The following is a 24,255-nucleotide window of genomic DNA, read 5'->3' on the forward strand; positions in this document are numbered from 1 at the left end:
TTTTCCAACTAACATTTATAAAAGTACAATTTTATGCATCTTCCAGCGATTATATAACTTTGATTTACATTTATTATAATTTGTATATCAACAACAAATAATAATAATAATATCATTCTACATCACACATATCGCAGCTCGGCTTGAAAATTGAACCACTCACACGCATATTAAGTTAAAAAGTCAAAGAATTTTTAAGGTGTGTACGCTATGCATTCATTTATCTATGTTTTGTACCGCACTGCATTTTAAATTTATTCTGAATGAATTTATTTCCTTTCAATTTATCATTTAAAGCATAGATTTTGGTTTTCGGTGGGAGTTTTGTTATTATTATTATTTTCTATCTATGTAGGGGTCAATTATCTTTTCTATGCCAAATATGCAAGAATGTATGTGCATGCCTACATTTTTATAATAACACTCTTGATATGCTCCATATTTATAGCCAACAGCCAAATTATCAACAGACTCTCTCTATACTACGATCGAGAGAGAGAAAAAATATTCATATGCAATATTATGTCTCGATTTATAATTTGATACTTTATATTCATGTAATTTTTTTCAAAGTATCAAAGTTATTTGTAAAAAAGGTATGGCGCGGACTATGATTGCGCTTATCTAGGCTCACACAAAATGCATGTCATTATTTTGCGTCACTTGTTGCTCTCGTTAAATATTTGCCGTACGAAACCTGTTGGTAAATCTGTTTAGTAACAAACTACATGTGAAAGGATTTTGATAATTAAAATGGGCGTTTAACATTTTTAATGATAAATAAGAAAAAAAATAATAATAAAAAATCTAACTTATGGTTGCATGACCTGATTCAATCTCAAATCACAACAACGTGTCACATGACTTACAAAATAATAATAATAGCAACAGTGCAGCTATAATAATAGCAATTAAGAAGGTTCATTGCGAGAACTTTGAAACAATGTTCGCGAGTGAGTCAGGCGAATTTAGCTTAAAATGAGGTGTGTGTGCTTTTTGATCATCAAGAAGCGTTTGTTACTCATCAAAATGCATGTCGTCTGCACTTTTTGTACCTTTAATGCATATTTTATTGCCTACTTGCACACAGTTAGTTATTACGTGCCAAACGAGCTGTAGGTGTACACGAACGAAAAAAAGAGTTAAACAATAGGTAATTTGTTGTTTTTGTAATGACTTCCTTGTTGCTACTTTGGCAAACTTTTTAGTTCTACCTAAATTCGAATTAAAGAAAGTGGGTTTTAATGTCTCGAAGGATTGTCGTAAAATGCTTGAAAATGACACTAAATGATAAAGAGAACAGTAAAAGGCACTTAGTTCAAAATATATAAAAGTGCAAGATACCGTTTAATGGTGTCTTAGATTGCAGTTATGACAAACCACAATTGTACCTGATGCTGTAGTGATGATAAACTTTTATAACAATGACATTAAAAATTTGTTTTACTGGAGTTGCGGATGAACTTAGCAACGAGTTGTTGTTGACCACATTATCTATTTCAGCATTTCATCGAAAATTCAAAAATAAGCGGCATGAGATTTTTTGATAGTTTTTTGTTAGTTAAGCCTAAAGTAGTCCAAAAAACCTAAATTTACAGTTCTAGAATGAGCTTATGCATTTTTAGTAAGATCGGGTATGTCAAAGAGGTACTTGAAGATACCCGAATGCACTAAAAAATGTGAAAAATTCCAATATTTCTTTCCAGAATTTTGAATTTAGGATTTTTTAGACTGATTTAGGCCTAACTAATACAAAACTATCAAAAAATCTCATGTCATTTATTTTTCGATGAAAAGCTGATATCACCCGAGTAACAATTTAAGAATTAGTGATTAATGTGACCAATGCCAGCTTTTCTTCTTCAAGGTACATGCAAATAGGTAAAAATCTAAATTTTCTATTAACATTTTTGTTAATTTCTGTTAATTTTTTGTTTTAAAATATCTTTTTCTTAGCAAATTTTCTATTTGTTCATGCTTTATATAAAAAAAAAATACCTTCGAGGACGTTCGAAATGCATTAGGTGAAGTAGAGCAAAAACATGATGTCACCCGCTCTGTGTATTTAAAGCTAATTTAAGGTCACAAGTCAAATTGTATCAATTACAATGGGTTTTAAGAGTTTCGTGCTGCTAAAAGTGTCGCCTTGAAGATGCCATTTCTGAGTATTGAAAGGTACTTTTTGAGTATTTTCTTCATTTTTGAGCATTTAACATTTATAGATCGTCTTTTTTGATAAGTATTTACCATCAAAACTTTTTAAAAGTTTTCAATTCATACAATTCGATGTAAAAAATCATCATAGAGTGAAAAATTTTAAGAGGACCTCCATTGATTCTAATATTCCAAAATTACTTCCGAATATCCTTCATAAATATTTTAAATTTCCTGAAAGAAAAATCTTAATTAGTTCAAGTTCAATTTAAAAATTGTCGCTAAGTTCGTTGCCAACATCCGCTTCCATCATAAAATTGCATGACATATTTTTAATGAATACCTGCATCATAAACCACAGAGAATTATGACTAAATCTCTTATTTTTTTTATCGCAAATAATAATAATAAAAACGCATAATTTTCGTTTAAGTAAGCAATCTTCAAGAGGAAACCGCTATCTGACCATTTGCGAGCAAATTGACAAAACAAACAAAATGACAATAAATCCCATAGTTTTAATACGAACAAAGTTAATTCATAGGATGCCTTTTTTCGAGCAACTCCATCGAGATTTCATCATCTTCGTCGATAAAATGATGTTATACTTGATTATTGCTCGAGGCATTTTTGATTGAATCGATGCGATGCGAGGAAACCTTAACCAACGTACGGAATAAATAAAAAAAGTAAAATTCAATCAAATATGACGATCGATCAATGTACATGCGGAGCACAGATTCAAGTACCATCGAGGCATGACATGGAAATAACGGACTCGTTTTTACGTGATTTTTGTACGATGATTATTCAATTGGAACTCCGAGAGGCATTCCTTGCTTTGAATTGACTTCAATTTGTTCCCATTTAGAGTAGAGTGTCAGCTGTTTCCAATAATAACATGCATCGATCATAAATGTCGTTAATGTAGTCATAATAATAAATTTCTACAATAAACAAGCCGAGTTCCATTCACGGTGTGTGTTTGTGTCTTTCATTCATTCATTCACGATAATTATTATTGCAATATTTCTTGACTGTCATAAAACCCCACACACAAACAGAAATGCACTTGGACAAATTGACTGCGCGCCTTGTCGTCTAAGTATTCGTTAAAAAATTCGACCGCCCTGCGTGGCACGTGCAAAAGTTAAAGTTGACAAGCGATTGTCCTTAAAAAAAATTTTTTTTGAAAGGCTTCTCGATGCAAAAACAAACATTTTAAGCTCCTTTGCGTTGGTGTCATGCCGCTTGTGTCACGAAAAAAACTGTACTGATGTCCCTTAATTAGATTAGGATCAAAAACGTAAACGAGGAAATCGATTGCTAAGGAGCTTTAAGTGGTGACTGACATCAAATCCTGTTAGTTTGTAACCGATTTTCAGCAAATTCCTTCAGAAATCGTTTTTCTTGTAAAAAAAATTGTATTTCAGTCTAAGCTATATGGCGGTATTTTCTACAACTAATGGATTTTAATGGAAAATTTTTTAGATTTCTAACTTGATGTCATCTTGTCGTTTGATGAAATAAACGTTGTTTTCCGAGTGTTCTACGGGAAAGAGAGTAAGATGTTAGAAAAAATGCATTAAAAGAGGTTATGTAACGTACCTCGTTGATTGACATCGTAGTCAACTGGTTTATTGAGACGTCTCAGAAGAAGGGCTATTCCAATGATGATGAGAAGAAATCCGATCAACATTGATGAATACAATGTGAGTAAGTTGTTATTGTAGCTGAAATATAAATTAAAAAAAATTAAGGTTGATAAAAAATATTTTTTAAATTTTTTTGATGAAAAATATTTTTAATTTATTTTTTATATTTTTATTTTTGAATTTTGAAAAATTTTTAATTTTTTTTTTATTTTTGAGAAAGATATTTAATATTGAGTATCTAAAATGTAAAAAATGTTCAAAATTTTGTATAATTTTGAATAAAATTTGAAAAATATAAAAAAAAAATCAAAATAAGATTAAGTTTTCTTTCTCAGTTCATCAAACTTTTAGTGAGAAATGATCGATTTATATTATTATCTTTTAAAATTGACGTTATAAATACAAAAATATGCAAAATTTTAAGAAAATTTATAAATTTCCTTCCTATATTCCCCTAATGAAATCGAAAACATTATTTTTTTTATCGAATAAGGCCGCTCCAAATTTATTTTGAACTTTTTGTCCCAAAAACTGTTTTTCAAAATGGGGGGGGCAAAATAAAAAAAAAAATTTGAAATACTTTTTTATACAAAATGACAAAATTTTAAAAGTTTTTTTCATAATTTAAAATTTATCTCAGAGTATTTCAAGTTAAAAATTTTAACTGTTAAAAATAACTGTCAAAAAATTTTAAAAATAAATTTTTTTGAAAAAACTTTCAAAGAAGAAAATTCATGTTCAAATACGATTTTTAATATTAAAATTCTTAAAAATTGAAAATTTTTTAAAAATTTTAGGGAAATTCTTTGAAAAAAGACCAAAAAACGGTCAATTTTGATAAAATTTTTAACTTTTTTTTTTTTTTTTTTTGCCCCATTGGATTTTCGACTTTTGAAATGGGGCATGGGACAAAAAGTTCAAAAAAAATTTGGAGCGGCCTAATGATTTTTTAAAACATCAAGCATGAATTTCTATAAAATTTTTTATACTTATGAGCGTTTTTGGAATTTTTCAAAAAAATTTAATAAAAATTTAATATTTTTTTTTAAATTTGAGAAAAAATTAAAAACTTAAAGAAAAAAAATTTTTTTGAAGAATATTTCAAAAAAAAAAAAAAAAAAAATTAAATTACATTTTTAAAATTTAATATTAAATATTTTGCTTTAAAATTTATCAAAAAAGTTATTAGGCAAAAAATGTAAAATATTTTTCATTATTAATTTAGCCTTATTTTGATATTTTCAGGAAAAAAAACTTACATTGGATAAGGTTCCTCTTCATATTCGTAGTTAGTTTCGTTCCAAGTTGAATTAATTCTGTCCATCCATCGATAATTTTCGTCTTCATAATCTGACGAAGTGATCCAATCATGTTCAGTTGTGCTTGCTTCAGTCGTTGTTGTTGTCGTCGTTGATGTCGTTGTTGTCGTATAACACGCTGGCAAGCAATTCAGTCCCTTCGAGATGCATTCCCCGCATTCCATATCAGCATAACAAGTAAAATTATTCACCGGTCCTTTGATAAACCCTTCCTTGCACTGACACAAAAACGGCGCAATACAATCGCCATTGACACAACCTTCGGGATTCTTCGTATCGCCACACAACGGCGCACATCGATGATAATTCCGCTCACTGTACTCCAATTTGTAGCCACTCCAACAATCGCAGTTATCTTCATCCTCACAATCGCCATTGATGCAATGACACGTATTGCTGTCCAAACAGGTGAATTTGTCTTCCGGATTCAAATTGTATCCTTCGTCGCACAAGCACGTATTGTTGCCGGTACAAAGTCCGTTGTAGCATTCGTGATCGCAATGCGGCTCGCAAACGCACGGATTGACGGGAGAATTACGGAAACCTTCGTTGCAAAGACATTTTCCGTCGTCATGGGTGCCGAATTGACAATCGATCTCGCATTGCAAACGACATTCGCCGTGACTGTCGAGCGCGAGACCTTCGGGACATGGATTCGAAGGCGATGAGAATTGGATTTTAGGAGTTGTAGCTTCGATTTTTGGCATTTCAGACGATATGAGGGGCGTTTCTTTGATGATTTCGTCACTGTAATCGTCAAAAGTTGCCGAATTTGCTTCAGAATGATCGTCATAGTCTTCTGAATGATCCTCATAAGAGTGAGGAGGAGTAATTTCGCCTGAATATTCAATGTCGGCTTGTTTTTCGGTCGTTGAGCTGGCTTCAATGTTCGAATCACAGACATTTGGTTCCGTGCAGACTCCAGTTTTGCATGGGGGATCACAAATTGGTTGACATACTGAAAAGTAAAAGTTAAAAATTAGTGATTTTTATTGTTATTTTGAATAATTTTTAAGGAAAAATGAAGAAATTTTTAAAGAAAAAATTTTAAAGTTGAATTTTTGATGATTTATTGTTTCTTAGATGATCAAATATTCACTTTTTGGTTCTTTTTCTTTAATAATTCGCTCTTTTTGCTTCAAAAATATTCTTTTCGTTAATTAAAAAGTTTTGAAATTGTTCCAAAATAGAACTTTTGACAGTAAAAAATTGTATTTTGAACAAATTTAGATTGACTTGAGACAAGAAAATTTCTAAATTTGCTAAAAATTCAAATTTTAAACTGTCAAAAGTTCATAATTTTGCTTTAAAGACTCTTAAACTCTCTCATTTTACTTAAAATCTATTTAAAATCAATTAAAAAATCTTACCTCCATCAATTTGTTGATACCCTCTGTAACAATCACACACTCCCGGAGCAATACAATGACCATGAACGCAATTTTCACAAGCGGGTACACATCTAAAAAGGAAAAAATCTCTTTAAAAACCGCTTTAAACTAAATTCAATTGAATTACCGATAAGGGCTGAAATGCTTGTAACCCTCTTTACACGTGCAAGTATCCGGCCCTGTACATTTTGCGTTTTCACACACTCGTTGGCACACGGGAACACAAATTCTGCCCTTTCGTTCATATCCGGAACAACAAATTTTGACCACTTTTGTCACTTCATAAGGCTGAAAATGATAAAAATTCATTTTTTTGTGTTAAATATTTCGAAATTTTAATAAATTACCACTTGAATTGTCCTTTCCTTTGTCACATTTCTCAATTCCGGACAATTTTTCTTCTTGAAAAGATTCGAGAAGGTCCGTTTGCACTTGACATCGACCATTTCCAGCGTCGTATATTCCTCAATTTCATCTCTGTATTTGGTTTCACTGCGAAAAATGTCACAAAAATTAATTTTTTAAAAAAATTTCGTCGCAAAAAAATTTCTTACGTTACAGTTTTGTTACAAAGACTTTCATTTGCTTCCGTCGAAACGATTGAAATCAATAAAAATGTAACGCTAATAATTATTAGCTTGTAATCGGTCATCCTTGTAATATTAATAAAACTATGAATTTATTAGCGAAACTCAATTCCCAATCACTTTTACTTTGCGACTGATGCGATGTCGGCACGGAGAATCTTGTAAAAGGCAAATTTTTTGTATTTTTTCTTATTGTGTTTCTGTACTTCGTCGTCTGATAAGCGCTCAGCAGAGTAGTTTGTTGCAACGATTTGTTCTCAAAATGTGATAAGAACTTTTTTTTGTGTTTCTTCTCTTGATTCTGTCAATAAAACGGGAGAGACAGGATTTTTATGTAAATTTGGTGATAATCGATGAGAAGTGATACGAAAAGAAAGACAAAAAAAAAGTCAAATCTTTTAAAGAACAAGTTTCTAAAGAATTTTTTTTCGGTTTAGGAATAAATTTCCGAAGTACGATTAAAGATTGAGATTAAAATTTTTTTGTGACTCAATGTGCGAGAGAAATATTCATTGACAACAGATTTGTTTAAAAAAATTTGTTTATTTATGATTTATTCGTAGAACATGAGTCTGACAGATTGCCTTTCCCTGAATTAATTTGTGATAAGAAAATAATACGAAGTGTACGAAAAAAAAAATAAACAATTTTTTATGTGTCGAATTCGAGTTAATTGACTAATTAGGGGACTTTATTGTTAAATTTACAAGATTTGGGGTTAAATATTGCATAATTTTGAACTTTTGTGACATTTTTTGTCAAAATTTAATATTTATTTTAAAGAAAATAAAAAAAAATAAATTGAGGACTAAATATTTTTATTTTTCAAGTAAAAAATTCTTAAATTGCAAATTGTTAAAAAAAAATTAACAAAATAAATAAAAAAAATAAACAAAAAATAAAATAATTATTAAATAATAATAAAAAATTTAAATATTTTTGAAAACATTTTTTATATTTAAAATAATTTTAATTTAGATTTTTATTAATTTTTTTATTATTTTTTTTTCATATTTTTTAGCCCAAATATTCATTAAAAAAAAATCTTTTTTAGAAAAAAAAATTAAATAAATTTAAATTTTACCGGTAGTCAAAAATTATTATGATTAATTCCGTTTGAAAATTTAATCACATGTCAAATAAATTTATTGCTCTACTGTGATTAACTCAACAATAACAAATCGAATGACAAACATTGAGATAAGACGCCGATCGATCCTTCCTCAAAAAATTTCAATGAATCACACAAATATTTCAAATTCAATTAAATGATGGACAGCTCATTCCGTGATAAGCGAATTTGAATGGAATTTTGCAAATTACTCATTTTTTCTAGACGCATCTTTTGATTTTTTTCTATAAAAAAAAATTGATTAAAAAAATTCTTTACAAAAAAGGCAATAAAAAAAAGAATTTTATTACCACAAAAATTAATTTTTCTTTTCAAGAGAAGAAAAAATCGCAATTAGCATCTAAAAATCAATCTCTCGTAAACAAGCATGACATTAATTACTCGCACAGCTGAACGATTAGATGAAGAACAGATGAAAGAGATGATTTTGATTGCTCAAACAACGAATAAAAAATAAAAAGAGTTGAAAGAAAGAAAGAAGGAAGTACCTCTATAGATGAGAAGACGATACACAAAAAAATGTGTGTAAAAAAAGAGCGATGACTCCTTAATTAATTGACTACTATTTCATAAATATTTTTTTTTTCATGTTTATAGCTCCGTACAGATAATTTATGTTCAAAGTGTGTAAATCATATTAGTATCTCTCTCTCTAAAAATTCTAAGGTTTTTGTTTTGACTTTGAATGTCTTCACTTCGCCCCGTTGCTTTGCTCCGTTTCTTCTTCGTCGTCGTTTTTCAAAAATCATGACAATGCTCATGTACTGTTTTCTTTATTATTATTATATTTTAACTTCTATTCTCCCATAAATACTAACACACACTCAGATTTACACGAAACAAGGAACACACCACAAGGCAAGTGATTCTTCGAATACTATTTCTAGCGTGAATAACTACCTACAGCGTCTCGTGTCGTCGTCGTCGTCGTACAGCGCAACGTTAGAAAACACATTTGATCGTAGAAAAAAGTTAGTAGTGTATGAAAAAAAAGAAGAAATAATAGTAAAAAATAACACAAACGACGATGACGACGAGAAAAAAAAGTTGAATGTCTTCTTCCTAATCCTCAAATAGAAAGTTGGAGTGAGGGCAATGACCAGGGAATGGGAACAGGTAGATCATGTAATATTTTGTTGTTGTTGTTGTTGTAATTTGTAATGTGATGGTATGTGTGTGATTTGTTACGAGAAAATCAATTCCTTGGAGGATGATCCTCGTAAAAGGTGATTTTTCTTCGTATTGAGATGAGATCTTGTCGTTGATTGATTTTTTTCTGGAATATTTAAAATTAATTTAAAAAGTTTAAATTTATTTATTTTTAAAAAAATTATTTTATTGGAAAAGATTTTTAAAATTCCTTGAAATTTTTAAAGTGAAATAATTTTTAGAGAAAATTAAAATTTTTTTTCGTTAATTTTATTATTTTTTTTAAATATAAATTTATTTTTTTAAAACGTTATTACCTTTCGATATTGGAAAAAAAAGTTTTTTGAGATTTTTTAATATTTTGGATTTTTGTTGTAGGCTTTAAGTATTTTAAACCTAAAAAAATAAAATTAAATCGTAGCCAAAGTGATTTTTTATGCATTTTTAATTGATTTTTTTCGAATATTTAAAATTATTTAAAAACCCAAATGCACTAAAAAATGCCTAAAAAGAAAAAGTTTTTAAAATTTTAAAAAATTTTTAAATTTTATTATTTTTTTTTTTTTTATAAATTTATTTTTCTAAAAGTTATTTACCTTTCTACTTTATGATTTTTTTTATTATTTTATTAAAAAAGCCTCTAAATAATATTTGTTAATTTTTTTTTATATTATAAAATAAATAATAAACATTGAATAAAAAAATCGAGAAAAAAAATAAAATAATCGAAATGAAATTAATTTTATTAAGCTTTAAAAAAATTATTAAATTAAAATTAATTAAAAATAATTAAATAAAATAATTTAAAAAAATAACAAAAAATTAATTAAAAGTTAATTAAAAACTGTATTTTTAATTAAAATTTTGAGTTCAAGTCATATTGATATTTTTATATTTATATTTTTTTTTATTTTTTTAAATTTTAGTTAAAAATAAATTTAAAAAAAATTAATTCGTAATATAAATAATTGTAAAAAGAATAATTTATTTTTTTTCAGGAAATTCTTTTTTAGTATAATTACGTATTATTTTTTTTTATTTAAAAAAAAAAATTTGAACATTTTTAATCAAAAAAGAAAAATTCTGAACCATGTCCTCTTAAAAAATTTTCATGTTTAAAAAACTATTTAGTAACAATAAATTTATTTCAAACAAAACGCGAGAGAAAAGAAAGAAAGATGAATCCTCAACATTCATGCCTGAACAAATAAATAATTGTACACGTTCTAAAGTAGTTCGTTCACCTTGAAAAGCATAAAAACTGAAATTAAATGACATTTACTATACTTTTTTTTTTCGTGTCTCTTCAAGAACTGACTGCGTACCAATTTTTTCAGCTATATACACAAAAAAAAGTATAATAAGCTTACAAAGGTTTTTTGTTTATTATTATTATTTTTTTTTTTTTTGTTAAAAAAATGTATGTATGTCAGTTGATAAATTAAGGTTTGTCATCATTTTTTTTTTTTGTTCATTAAATATTTAAGTTTTGGACGATACTTGTCGCCTGAAAAAGAAATTTTTTGTGTCACGTGTAAGAAAAAAAAAGTATTTGGAGCATTTTTATGGGAGTTAGTTTTTCTAAAAAAATTTTTTTTTTGACCCTTTTTCGAGATGGAAGGAGAATCATCAACATTTTTGACGAATGACTGTCATTTTGCCTTTTTTGTTCCATTTTATTTATTTATTTTTTCGCTTTCGCTATTGTTCATCAAAGTCCGCTTTGTAGCGCGAGAGCCTTTGTGTAAGTGAGTGATGTGTTGATTGAATTAAAAATATGTGAGAATGACGTCGTCTGTCGTTGTTGACTGAAAGTCGTCTCTCTCGTACATAATCCTTGTGAAATATGAATAAATTTGTATGTTTCTGTCTTATTTTTATTTAAATTTACATTGTGATGTTTCTTTTTTTTTTGTTGTTTCAATATGAAAAATTACCTTTATTCCTTTTGTTGTGATAATTTTTGATGTTGTCCGCGGGAATTTTTGCTTTTTAGGCTGGGAATCACGTTGAAAATCGAGGTGAATGACCAAAAAAATTTTTTAACGAATTTTTTTTATTAATAAAAAAAAACTTAACAATTAATTTTACTTTTTTTCAGATTTAAAGAGGACATTTGTAATATTCCCCGGATTTACAGCAGTATTCTCGTCCCGCGGATAAATTCGTGTTTGTCCATTTGGCTTGGCAATTTTGAACGAACAAGTAGGCACGTTCCTTGTAGATGTCTTTGTCAACGCTTCCGCACAAAATTACCGGCGAATTTGGGAGATGCTTCACGATCGAGTCCAAACATTTATTTTGACACATTTTTTGTCCCGCAAGGTTGCAAGGGAAAACTTGGTTAATTTCGCTCAAAAGTACGGGATTTCCGGAAGGTTGGTCAGTTGAACCCTTCTTGAATTGACTCGTGAGGAAGATGCCGCAAGTACAAGGCGTTAAATCGGTAGCTCCGGCAACCGCTGTTAAGTTTCGCCCGAGAGCTTGGAGAGAAGTGGTGAATTTACTGGCGTCGATGAGGGAATTGGGACGCAAATTGATCGTGGATGCCATGGAAAGTTGCGATGAAGAGACAATTAGGATGATTGTGGCGATGTAGGAAGCTGTAAAAATTATTTTTGTTGATTTTTGAACGTGAAATGGAGAAATTTCCTTACCCATGGTTGAAATCGGAATAAATTTCGGAGAAAAGGTGAGCTTTGTTAGAAGTTTAGACGAGAAATGCATGAAAAATGTAGAAATTACGGGTTATATACCTTTAAAAGTCAATACGGAAGCAGCAAAAAAGCTTAGTTTAAAGAAATTTTGCTTTGTTTATTTTGAAACTCGTTTGTTTTTAAACATTTAGTTCTTCAAACGTGACTTCTGAGTAGAATTTCTAACATAAAAAATTATTTTCGTTGACAGTTTTAGGCATTTTTAGTCAAAATAATAAATTTTTACCGGAAGTAAGACACAAAAAACGTCAAAATTTCCCTTTAGTATAAAAAGAAAAGCACTTTTATTGATATTTTCTCATTTTTTCTTACAAAAATAATCTTTGGTCATTAGTTACTGTCGTTATAAATCACTCGGGCTTCTCCATCAAACACGACTTTTCCATCTTGCACGCATTTATAACCGACTTTCATGATTTTTCGCGTGTCTTTCAGCTCTACCTCTATTTGTATTTCCTTATCTGGGTAACATTTGTTCGGAAAAAAGAATGTTTGCGAGATAACTTCGGTTCCTGGACCCGGAAGTTGCGTTCCAATGATGCCCGAAATGATGCTATTGAGAAATGCGCCATGCACAATTGCCGGTTTCGGTTGCCCTCCTTTGTGAATTGGATTGTGATCGCCCGAAATATCGGAAAAACGATCGAGATCTCGTTGTGTGATGACTCGGGTCGTGCGAACGACATCGCCCGCCTTAAATGCCGCCGTGGAAAATGGAGAAGTTGAAGCTCCGAGAAGGCGAATGTTGCGTAACGAAGCGGAATTCATTGTTCTTTGGTGAGATCTTGCAGTAAAATTGTGGAAATGTTTCTTAAACGTGCGTCGGAGGAAGAAGATTTGAATTCTTGAAGCAGATGGAAGAGATTTCGTTCAACGAGAATCTTTTTCAGGTCCGGAAATTGAAGGTAGAAGAGTATTGTCAAGCAATTACAAGCGATATTTGGATCGACGTCGGATTTTAAGAGATCTAAAACGTATTTCAGTTTGGAAATGTCCTTTAATTGAGTATTGACTTCAGGATCTACAAGAAATTTTATTAGAATTTCATCAGAATTTCCTTTAAAAAAACTTACCGAGACAAAAATTACACAATCCAGTGATACCGTGAGTAACTAACACCGGATTTACATTCCCAAGTAACTCCAAGAAAAGTTCAAAAGCCTCTGCTTTCTTCAAATATTCGTAATTTATGGGATCGTAAGCGAAATTTGCCAAATTTGCTGTTACTTGTTCCTTTGCTTCTACAAAAATTAATGAAAAATGTGAATTTTTAATTATGACTTATGGAAATTTCCATGAAATTCGCTTACCAATATCGCTATTTTTATCATAATACTCGTCAACGAGTAACTTTATGTAATTTTCTCGATTGATTCCTATCTTAGGAGTCCTTCGTTTGAGGCTTTCGCGAGTGCTGAACATCAAAAATCTCTCGAAAATGGCTTAAAATTTAATTTTTTTGTGGCTTCATAATTTGGGGCGCCGGTTTGTTTATTATTTTAGTTCGAACTTATGCCGTCAATTTCCGAATGACGCTCTCATCATTTGAATATTCGCTAAAAAAAGCCGTTATTTGGTTGAAAAAGTTCATTAAAAGTCATAAAAAATTCTCGATTCTAACTTTTTTTTATAAGAATTTTTAATTTTTTTTTTTATTTTTAATATTTTCTACCAAAGTTATTGTTTTAATTATGAATTTTCTTTTAAAATTGCATTAAAAAAATCATTCAATTTAAAAAAATATCAATTTAAAAATTTAATTAATTTAATTTAAATAAAATTATTTTAATAATTTTTTATTAATAATATTTTTTTAATTTTAATTATTTTAGAATATTTTTCAAGTATTTCGACATGTATTTTCTACCTCAAAAATAAAAAAAAATATTCAAATATATTTTTTTTACATAAAAAAACCTGAAAAAAAATTTACTTTAATTTAATTTAAAAAAATTAATTCAAATAAAATAAAAAAACTGAAAATAATTAAAAAGTTTATTAATTTAATTAAAATTATTTTATAAACAAAAAAATTAAAAATATTTTGGGATAAAAATTCAAGCAGATTTATAAAAATTTAATTAAAAAAAAAAACCAAAATTTTTCAATAAATTTTTATTTTATTTTATCTTTTGCTATTTCTCTGTTACAATATATTATTTTTGCTACAACAATTTTTCTCTTTCTTAAACAATGAATGCTCATATTGCTCTTTTTTTTAAAATCAGGCTTAAAAGGATAATTTTAGCTAATAAATGCAACTAAAACTCATTCAAATTCCAACTAAGCAAAGCGACTCAAACATTTTTCTAGCTTTTCTTACTTTTTCATATGACACTGCCTTGCTTCTAAAGCGATTTCTCTGCTAGTTTTTTTTAATAAATATTTTTTTTTACGATTAATTTAATTTAAAGGGTACACTTAAAACAAATATTTTTCCTTATTTAATCATAATGACTGATTATTTTTGTGATATTTTAGTCTTTTTTTATTTTTTGATCCGCGAAAAAAGGGGAAATTTAGGAATTCAAGAGACAATTCAAGTAAATTTCCTTCGATAATGCCCCGTGCGGGATCCTATCGCTGTAACTGAGTAACAACTCTAAGATTACTCTGCCATCCATGTAGTTGCTGGCGGTGGCAAAGATATGATTGAACGTGTAAAATAATTGCGTGTCGTAAAGAGACTTTTGCACGCGACATTTGTGATCACAGTTGAGACAATTGAGTGTTTGGTCCTGTAGTAGCCGGCTAAAAATTTCAAAAGTGCTGCGCCACGCCTCGAGATCGTACGCATCGGCAGCTTTGAGCAACAACTCCTGACTTGCCAAGTTCACGACAAACTGCACGACTTTGTCCATCCGTTTTTCCTGTATGTAAAATTTACAAATTTGATCCAGCATCTCGGGAACGCATTTCGCAATAGCAAAACACGTTTCTTGCTCCTTCCGCGACCAATAATACTTCAAAAGGGTGACACCGATTTTCGGGTAACGACAAACACTTTGCGTGCCACGGGCACTTTTGAGCGGAAATTCACACTTTTCACATCGAACAATGAGATTTTTATCGTCGGACACGGCATTGACAGTCATGAAACTGTTTTTGATGAAAATGCGACACTCGTCATCGAGTTCGTAGATAATTTCGGGATTCAGGTAGTCGAAATACATTTTGATGACATCGCGTGTGGCTTCGGGCTCGTCTTCGTCATCGTTTTCCATAATGACTTGTTTGAGTTTTTCCAGCAGCACGATTATGTGACGCGTGTCGTAGCGATCGAACAACATGGAATAGCGATCGAGGAAATTTAAGTTGCTGATTTTCGATGACTTGTAGATCAGGTACAAGCTGCGAACGATGTTCTCCTCTTCCGTCACCGAAAATTCGAGTTGTGTGTGAGTTGAGCGTTTTGTGATGACGGGAGGCTCGATGATTGGGTCCGAATCGCTATTTGTGGCGTTTTGGTTTGTTTGATTTGTTCCGTTGTCGAAGGATTTTCGATCGGTTTTGCCTAAAAAAAAATTAGAAAAAAAAATAATTTTATTGAAAAAAAATTTTTTTTTTAATTAAATATTAATTTTATTGAGTTTTGACAAAAATAAATATATTTTTAAAATAATAAAATATATAAAATTAAATTAAAAAAAATAATTTTGGTCAAAATAAAAATAAAAATAAAAATATTTTTCAAAAAATTTTTTGTAAATTTTACCATTAATTTTTCATGATTTTTTAATATATTTTCAAACATTTTGTAATTGAATTTTTATTTTTAATCAAAAAATGGATTTGTTAATTTTTTTTTTAATTTTTAAATTATTTAAGAAATTTAAAATTTTTTCGCGAAATAATATTTTTTGGTTTTAATTTTAATCAAAAAAAATTTTTTAAGAAATTATTATTATTATTGATTTTAAATGGTTTTTGGATTTAAAATATTTTTATTTAATTATAATTTTCATTTGGTTCTTTTCTCATTTTCTCAAAATAATTTTAATTCAAAAATAATAAAAAATAAATTTCCTCAAAATATTTTTGATTTTTTAAAAAAATTTTAATTTTAAAAATTTAATAAAATTTTTACTTAAAAAAAATTTAAAATATAAAAATATTTTTTTAATTTTTTTCAACGTAAAAAAATACAAAAATTATTATTATAATAAAATAAAAAAAAAAAATTTTTTTTTTAAAATATTTTTGAAATTTAATTGAAGATATTAATTTTTTAAAAATTTCTTACTTAATATATCATTTTCAATCAAAACTAAAATTTCAAAAATATTTAAAAATAATTTTTTGAAAATAATTTTTTGTTTTTGTACGAAATAACAAAGCAAAAGGTTTGAAATAAATTTTTAACATTAAAATAAAAAGTATTTTTTTCCTTACAAATTTTATTCTCCCCCTGAATTTTTCAAACGTAAAGTGAAAAATTAAATTTAATGGCCTTAAATATTTTTTCAAAAATTTTCTTTTTTAAGAAAATTCAAAGTTCTTTTGTTTTTTAAAAATTTTATTCATTAAAAAAAAGTCAAAAGTCTGTGAAGTAAGTAAAAAAAAATTATAAAAAGATAATTTTTAAATTAAAAAAAAAACACTATTTTCCAATTTTTTATATAAAGCAAAGATAAAAAAATTAATTTAAATTTAATTAATTTTAATTTAAAAAATTAATTAGAAAAATGAAATAAAATAATTTCTTACCAATTTCCGTCTTTATCGTCTCCTTTCCATTCAAAGTACTTGTTTCCACATTAAGCGCCTTAAATCCCTTGATCATATGTTTCAAATTCTTCCCATAAACATCGTAAGCTGACACAAGCGCATCTTTTATGTTCATTCCCGTTGTCGCACTTTCCGTCGTCGTTTGCGTTTTTTCGCTGCTAATACTGAAACGCTTTCCCTTTCCGCTCGCCATGAATTGATTATCGAGTATATAAATGCCCCCATTGTTGATCCGCATCGACCTTTGCACAATTTCATTATTTCGCGCGAATATTTCGTCAAAAAATTTCTGCAAATCTCTCGCCAACTGAACCTCATCCAACTCCTCGAGTATTTGTTTGAGTTTATAAAGCTGATGCAATTCATGACTTTTCTTCACAGTTTCTATGAAATACGTCATGTGAGTGTTAATACTGTTCGCCGCTCGTATAAAAAGTCCATAGTGAAATTCCTTCAGCACGTAATCTTGCAACGTGCAGAAATCTACGGCGAAAATGTTGGCAGACGACGTGAAAATGATGATTTTTTGTCCGATCACGTGCACAGATTGGATGTTGTTGAAGTGATTTGTCCACAGGATGACACGACACGTTGGATCGAGGATGAAAAACTTGGAATCCGAGTAGGTAAGTACGAATTTTTCCGTGAAATTGATGAGTTTTGCAAAGTGAAAGGTGTTTGACGGGCTGACATCTGTCGTTGATTGCTGCGATTCGTCAACCACGTCGACGACATCGGTGTGTTTCAGCGGCAAAAGATGAAATTTGTGATGATTATTGTCTTGTTGATTGGTTTTTTTGCCGTTACTTGACTTGGTTTCAGTCTTTTGTGTGGGTGTTGCGATATTTGATGCATCTGTTGTCGCTACCAGTGTCGATTCGAGTGCCGGATACGGTTTTGCAGGCGGTACAGAAAGTGCACTTTTAAATTGGTGAGTATGTTTGACGTTGCCATCGAGATCTACTTCCCACAAACGGCATCCGGGACGTGCACAATAAATGCGAGTTTGCGTACCAAAGTCATCACGCGTCACGTAAAAGCATCCCCCGTACTCGCCGTCACGTGGGCGATTCCCAATTTGCTTAAATTCCTCGACCTCCGTGTTGCAAAGGACACATTTCGAAAAAGTCGAGATGAGAAGCAACTCATTTTCGCCCTCAATTTGCACAATTGGGCTATCGAGCAACAAAATCGAACGCAAAGTCACGTTCAAGATATTCCTGCCCATGAAATAACCGAGATTAACAACCGAAACATTCCCCTTTTGATCGCCCACAAATAACTTTTCGTCACTTTCCCAATAGAAACACGTCACATAACTCCGATCAAGTTGCGTCGTGATGACTTGCGGATCCGCCGCCTGCAAATCCACAATCCCAATTTGTCCTTTGACGTTGCTGAATGCAATGAGACGCTCTTCCGGCGATATTTTCAGTTGACTGATGACACCCAATTTGCTCGGGAGGATTTTCGTGAAGGTACACGGATCGCGGTTGAAGATGTAGAGACTGCCAGAGGTAGCGGCAAATACCAAATATTTCGGCGATGCATCACAACAAGTGTACTGAAAGTAGAATAGGTTGAGAAGAGGAGATAAGAAGTGCAGTGATAATGCTCTCGTCTGTTGCACGGAGAGAGAGATAAGGAGATGAAACGTACCTTGATTCGCGACGACTTGGATATAGGTTCCTGAATTACAGATGAAAAGTCTTCCTCATTGTATAAAATATATTTGTCAGCCATCGCTGTGACCAGATAACGATTGTAAAGAGCTCTAACAAAGTTTTTGTGGTTTTTCTTCTTAGTTTTTTACATGATTTTTTACAAGTTTCTTAAAGTCTACATTTTGGTCGAAGAAAAAAATAAAAACTAACAAACTCGACGAGTGTGCGAAAGTGTTAAAGTTATGTGAGCGCATTATATTTTTAAGTAAAAATTTATTGAAAAACAATTTTTTGCTCTCATTTTGAATGTTTTGAACATTTTTGACAAAAATTTATTAAATAAGTTTTAAATTTGGAAAATTTTAAAACAAATTATTAATTTAAATAAAATTAATTTATTTATTTTAAATTTATTTATTTTGTTTTTTTGAAAAACACTACATATTTGAATTTTTTCGAATTTTTTCAAAAAATATAAAAAATAATAAAAATTAAAAAATTTAAAAATTATAAAAAATTGATAAATAAATTAATTAACATTAAGAATTTAAATATAAAAAAATAAAATATTTAAATACAAAGATATTTGAAATTTAAAGTAAATTTAAATAACAAAAAATATAAAAATAAAAATTAATTAATTTTAATAAATTAAACATTATAAAAAATTTGAAAAATAAATCAATTAACATAAAAAATAAGAATTTAAATATTAAAATATTTTAATAAACTTTTATCAACTTGTAATTAAAAACAATTTTAACAAATATTTTTTACTTATTTTTTTAAAATTTTTATAATTTATTGTTTTTGAATCTAAAAAAACTATCTTTAAAAAAGTATCTTTTTAAAATTTTTTTTAATAATTTTTTATTATAATTTATTGTTTTTGAATCTAAAAAAATATCTTAAAAAAATAAAAATTAAAAAATAAATTTTTATAAAAATTATTTTTAAATAAAATCATAAAAATTTTTTAAATAAATTTAAAAATTTTCATCCAAAAAATATTAAAAAATGAATTTTAAAATTAAAAATAAAAAAAAAGTAAAACAATAACTTTACTTACCTCAACACAGACAGACAGACATTAATTCAATGTAAGAACGTTTATATTTTACTGAACGTTCAAATTACACTGACAATCCCTCTTCTGGTCATTCTTCGAAATATTTGCTGATACAAAATTCACATGTTTCGACATGACTTCAGCTTAAAATTTTATTTTTTTCAATTTTTTAATTAAATTTTTAAATTTTACAAATAATCTTTAATTAAAAATTGAATTTTATTGTACAATTTTTAGTATTTTAACAAAAAAAGTTAAATTTATTTAAAAATTTATCAAATTTAATGAAAAATAAAATTATCAACATAGGCACAAAACCATATCACACGTCACTCCAACTGATACTGACAAAAAGTCATAAATGTTCTGCAAAATTGAATGGGAAAAGAAAAATTCTCTCCGCAAAAACGCAAAAATAATGTAATAAAAGTGGCTATTTTATAGAAATAAAAGTTTTTTACATTGTTATTAAGTTTCCGTGAGCGAGTCTCTTCGCACTTTTCGACTTTCGACGCGGAACTACGGGACAGGCAGCTTTCGTGGACACCTCTTAGGCAGTTTTCATCGCAGCAAAGGAAAAACACTCCACATTATTTTTGTTATTTTACATTTTTTTTTGCAATATATTTTGTGTGCCAGATCGGAAAATAATGGCTGAGAACCATCACAAGACTCCAGCAGGTACGTTGAACATTAAAATACATTAAAGCCCATATTTACACATTTGCATGCCATAGTTTGTGGTTTTTTCTTCTTGGGCACACACAAACACACACACACACACCGTATTATCGCTGGATAATATAATAATAATTATAATTCTACACCTACAAGCTTGTTAGGCACTCGAAAGCACGGCGAAAGCAAAAAAAGCGAGCAAATAAAAATTTATTTTATTGCTTTTTTGTGTGTGTTGTGTTCCTTCCTTCATTCATTTTCATTTTTGATGTTGTAATTATCAAGATTAGTGTTTAGTTAGTACATTTTTCGGTGGTCATTTATCGATTTTGCCGAAAAAAATGTGGTTTTTCATCAATTGTTTGTTTATTTTTTGCAGCGAGACCGAATGCATTTGCAATGGATATCAACAATCGGAACACAAGTAGGCAGCCCAGACCTCTGAACTTTACGACAAATGACTTGCAACAGAACCATCAACCACAACGCGGCGCTCTGAGATTGAGTTTTGATCCCGATGCACAGCCAAGACCTGTTCCCGTTGTGCGGGCAGCTCCTCCGCCGTTGCAGGATCGCACAAGGTACGTTCTACGAGTGATAAGGGTTTATGTAACTTTCCATTTCCTCATTTGATTTCACGGGAATTCGCATTAACAGTTCATTTCATAACCGAACATGATGCGAGTTACAAGTAAAAAAGAATTTTCGAACGGAATTAAGCCTTTGACGTGTTGGATCGACAAATTGTAATTTTTTTAAATTTTCACAAATAATTAATTAATATTGAAAATTATTTAAATAACTTTAAATAATTTAAAAAATTAAATATTAAAAAATATTTAAAAAAAAAAAAAATAAAAAAATTTTTTAAAATAAATTTTTAAATAATTTAACTTTAAAAATGAATTATTAATTAAATTAATTATTAAATTAACTTTTAAAAATTATTTAAAATTAAATTAAATTAATTTTAAATTAATTATAAATTAAATTAACTTAATTTAATTAAAATTAATTTTTTAAATTAAATTTAAAATTTAAAATTTTTTAAAAAATTTAAACAATTAAAAATTAAATAAAAATAATTTTAATTTTTTTTTTTTTCAATTTTAGGGAACGAATTCGCATGCAAGCAGCAGGCACTCTCCAATTCGGTCCAAATGAGCAATACGATTTCACGTCTGACGACTTGCAAGATTTGGGCGAAATTGGTAGAGGAGCATTTGGTGCCGTTAACAAGATGATATTTCGACGTCTCGATCGCGTCATGGCAGTCAAGCGGATACGTTCGACCGTTGACGAGGGCGAACAACGAAAATTACTGATGGATTTGGAGGTCGTCATGCGATCCAACGACTGCAATTATATAGTACAATTTTACGGGGCACTTTTCAAGGAAGGCGATTGCTGGATTTGCATGGAACTCATGGACACATCACTCGATAAGTTTTACAAATTTATCTGTGAGCGTCAACGACAACGGATTCCCGAATCAATTTTGGCAAAAATAACCGTCGCTACGGTGCACGCGTTAAATTACCTAAAAGAGCATCTGGAGATTATTCATCGGGATGTCAAGCCAAGCAATATTTTGTTGCATCAACGAGGTGATATTAAATTATGTGATTTTGGGATTTCGGGGCAACTTGTGGACTCGATTGCGCGCACAAAGGATGCTGGGTGTCGACCATACATGGCGGTAAGTTACGTTTTTTTCATTTTTTGATCAAAAATCATCGAATTTTATGAAAAATTTACAGCCTGAACGAATAGATCCGCAAACAGCGAGAGGATATGACGTGCGAAGTGACGTTTGGTCGTTAGGAATTACTTTAATGGAAGTCGCTACCGGCAGATTTCCGTATCCCAAATGGAATTCTGTGTTTGAACAACTTTATCAAGTAAGACTTTGTGCGATTTTCTTATTAGAATTTGACTTTTTTAACGAAAATCTCGTAGGTTGTTCAAGGAGATCCTCCTAGATTAGCTGCCTCGTACAATGGAATGGAATTTTCCGATGAATTTGTTGACTTTGTAAATACTTGGTAAATATTTTTAAATTTTTTTTATAAAAAAATTGAAATTTTTCAATGAAATTTCTTTTCAAGTTTAATCAAAGAAGAAAAAGATCGTCCAAAATACCCGAAATTATTGCAACATCCATTTATTCAACGCGGCGAACGAAGTCACACGGATGTCGCTAGCTACGTTAACAATATTCTAGATTCCATGGCAAATAATGGCATAACTCCCTTTACAACAAATCAACCGGCGGAGAATTGGTTCGACTAAAAAGGAAGTTCAACAATCGAAAAAAATACGTAAAAATATCGCGTAGTGTTAAAAATTAATGAAAGTATGGTAAAAAAGTGTAAAAGTGATTAACTAAAAAAAAAATAAAGTGCGGAAGAGTTTAAAAAATTAGAAATTCTGTAAAAGAAAAATATAACTAGTCAACTCTTCGATGAAAATTTCATCTAAAACGTTATCGTCCAAGACAATAAAAAATATATTAACATCATCTATACTCTAAAAAACCGTAGTAAGTAAAGAAATAATGATAAGCTACTAATCGCACTTTGAGATAAGAGCATCCTCTATTCAATTACGTACTAAAAATTACCACATTTTATCAGTAATGGGCTTGAAAGTGTTTCTACGAGAAATTTCATTTAAATTTTGTATAATTTTTTACTAAAAATTAAAAGAAAAATTAAAATTTTTATAAGTTTGACGAAAAATTGAATCAAAAAATTCTTTTTATAAAAATTTTCAAACCCAAAACTATAAAAAAATTAAAAACTCGATAGCACTTCCTTCATTAATTCAGTAGTTGAACCTATCAGATACTCCCAAACCGCGTCGCGACACGTGATTCATCCAATTTTTAATCATTCCCTCATTCTATCTTGCGTAGATGTTGTATGAATGTGAGAAAAAAAAAACAGACAAATCGTAAAAAAATCATCAGTACTACCGACTGAGCTTATAAAGTATAAAAAATAATACTTAGTTACATAACACAAGAAAAAAAAATACATGAAGCCACATACATACTATTAAAGGCGATACTTTTAAAGACTAAAAAAAATATTTTTTTGTAAATTCTCCTACTTTGGGAATTTATTAGTCGAACTCAATCTTATGGCGTTTATAATATTTTTAGACACTGCTTTGCTTTTGTCACGTTTTCGTACTTGTTTAACGCATCATTGTCCTTTTTATAAGTAAAAAAGCTTATTATGATAAAATATTAAACTTAAAATGAATTATTGAGCTTAAAATTGCATTTGTTGCCTTTTTATAAAATAAAAAAAAATAAACATTTTTTTCTATAACATTAAAAGTTGTTACATTTATATAATTTTTGAATTAATTAAAAGAAAGAAAAAAAATATAAAGCTTTGCCTTCCTTAATTTTCATCAATTTCTATGTTCAAATGCACGTGCAAGTTAAATTTTGTTGCTATTTTATTAAACATTTATATAAAAAAAAATACTAAAACTTAATGTACCTCATATAATTTTACCTTGCACTTCTTTTTACCTTGCTACAGGTAATTTTAATCTTGTATAAAATATATAATATAGTGTCATAAAACAACAAATTGATTATTATTCTATGAATATTAGTAGTTGAAGGTATGCACGTGTTAACGTACTGATAATAATATTTAAAAATATAAAAGTTTACGAAAATATCCTTTTCTATTTTTATTTATAATTATTTTTTTAATTATTATTTTCATTTAAAATTTATAATTAAATAATATAAGAAGAAAAGAAAGAAAAAAAACGTAAAAAGAAATGAAGTCAATCAAAATTAAACTACAATTTAGTTTACAAAGTCGCTCTAAAATATAATTCCTACCCTCCCTTACCATAAAAAAATAACATTAATAATTAAGATATAGAATAAAAATAACAAATGCAATATTTTAATATAATTAATAAAAAAAAACATTGAAAATGTATAAAAAAAAACATTTTTATAGAAATATACATAAAACTT

At 28.9% G+C, this 24,255-nt stretch overlaps 4 protein-coding genes across 5 annotated transcripts; 1 reads left to right on the plus strand and 3 right to left on the minus strand.

Moving 5' to 3' along the window:
* Nucleotides 1–3,543: 3,543 nt before the first annotated feature.
* Nucleotides 3,544–7,257, minus strand: LOC134837125 (tenascin-like). The gene is made up of 7 exons (XM_063852456.1): nucleotides 7,074–7,257; nucleotides 6,867–7,011; nucleotides 6,647–6,807; nucleotides 6,499–6,590; nucleotides 5,069–6,086; nucleotides 3,763–3,887; nucleotides 3,544–3,703 (listed from the first exon to the last, which is right to left on the minus strand). Exons 1-7 carry the CDS (start codon nucleotides 7,169–7,171, stop codon nucleotides 3,642–3,644), a joined length of 1,701 nt encoding a protein of 566 aa, XP_063708526.1. The 5' UTR covers nucleotides 7,172–7,257; the 3' UTR covers nucleotides 3,544–3,641.
* Nucleotides 7,258–12,367: 5,110 nt separating this feature from the next.
* LOC134838404 (armadillo repeat-containing protein 7) lies at nucleotides 12,368–13,594 on the minus strand. The gene is given in 4 exon segments (XM_063853929.1): nucleotides 12,368–12,871; nucleotides 12,874–13,125; nucleotides 13,178–13,345; nucleotides 13,415–13,594. Coding segments are annotated over 4 exon segments (969 nt in total). The 5' UTR covers nucleotides 13,527–13,594; the 3' UTR covers nucleotides 12,368–12,434.
* Nucleotides 13,595–14,215: 621 nt separating this feature from the next.
* LOC134831230 (BLOC-2 complex member HPS5 homolog) lies at nucleotides 14,216–18,675 on the minus strand. Its single transcript, XM_063844909.1, has 3 exons — nucleotides 18,492–18,675; nucleotides 16,812–18,396; nucleotides 14,216–15,618 (listed from the first exon to the last, which is right to left on the minus strand). The coding sequence occupies exons 1-3, from the start codon at nucleotides 18,573–18,575 to the stop codon at nucleotides 14,624–14,626; spliced, it is 2,664 nt and encodes an 887-aa protein (XP_063700979.1). The 5' UTR covers nucleotides 18,576–18,675; the 3' UTR covers nucleotides 14,216–14,623.
* Nucleotides 18,676–19,915: 1,240 nt separating this feature from the next.
* On the plus strand, nucleotides 19,916–23,307 carry LOC134827330 (dual specificity mitogen-activated protein kinase kinase 4). Of its 2 annotated transcripts, XR_010161772.1 has the most exons (7): nucleotides 19,916–20,246; nucleotides 20,623–20,824; nucleotides 21,357–21,942; nucleotides 22,004–22,144; nucleotides 22,203–22,288; nucleotides 22,352–22,599; nucleotides 22,646–23,307. XR_010161772.1 is itself a non-coding variant. In XM_063839932.1 (6 exons), the coding sequence occupies exons 1-6, from the start codon at nucleotides 20,216–20,218 to the stop codon at nucleotides 22,533–22,535; spliced, it is 1,230 nt and encodes a 409-aa protein (XP_063696002.1). In that variant the 5' UTR covers nucleotides 19,916–20,215; the 3' UTR covers nucleotides 22,536–23,307. The 2 variants fall into 2 exon arrangements, 1 of the variants encoding a protein (XP_063696002.1); XM_063839932.1 differs by having other exon boundaries at nucleotides 22,352–23,307.
* The last annotated feature ends 948 nt before the right edge of the window (nucleotides 23,308–24,255 follow it).

Source organism: Culicoides brevitarsis, chromosome 1 (assembly GCF_036172545.1).
Source record: "Culicoides brevitarsis isolate CSIRO-B50_1 chromosome 1, AGI_CSIRO_Cbre_v1, whole genome shotgun sequence".
Lineage (NCBI taxonomy): Eukaryota > Metazoa > Arthropoda > Insecta > Diptera > Ceratopogonidae > Culicoides > Culicoides brevitarsis.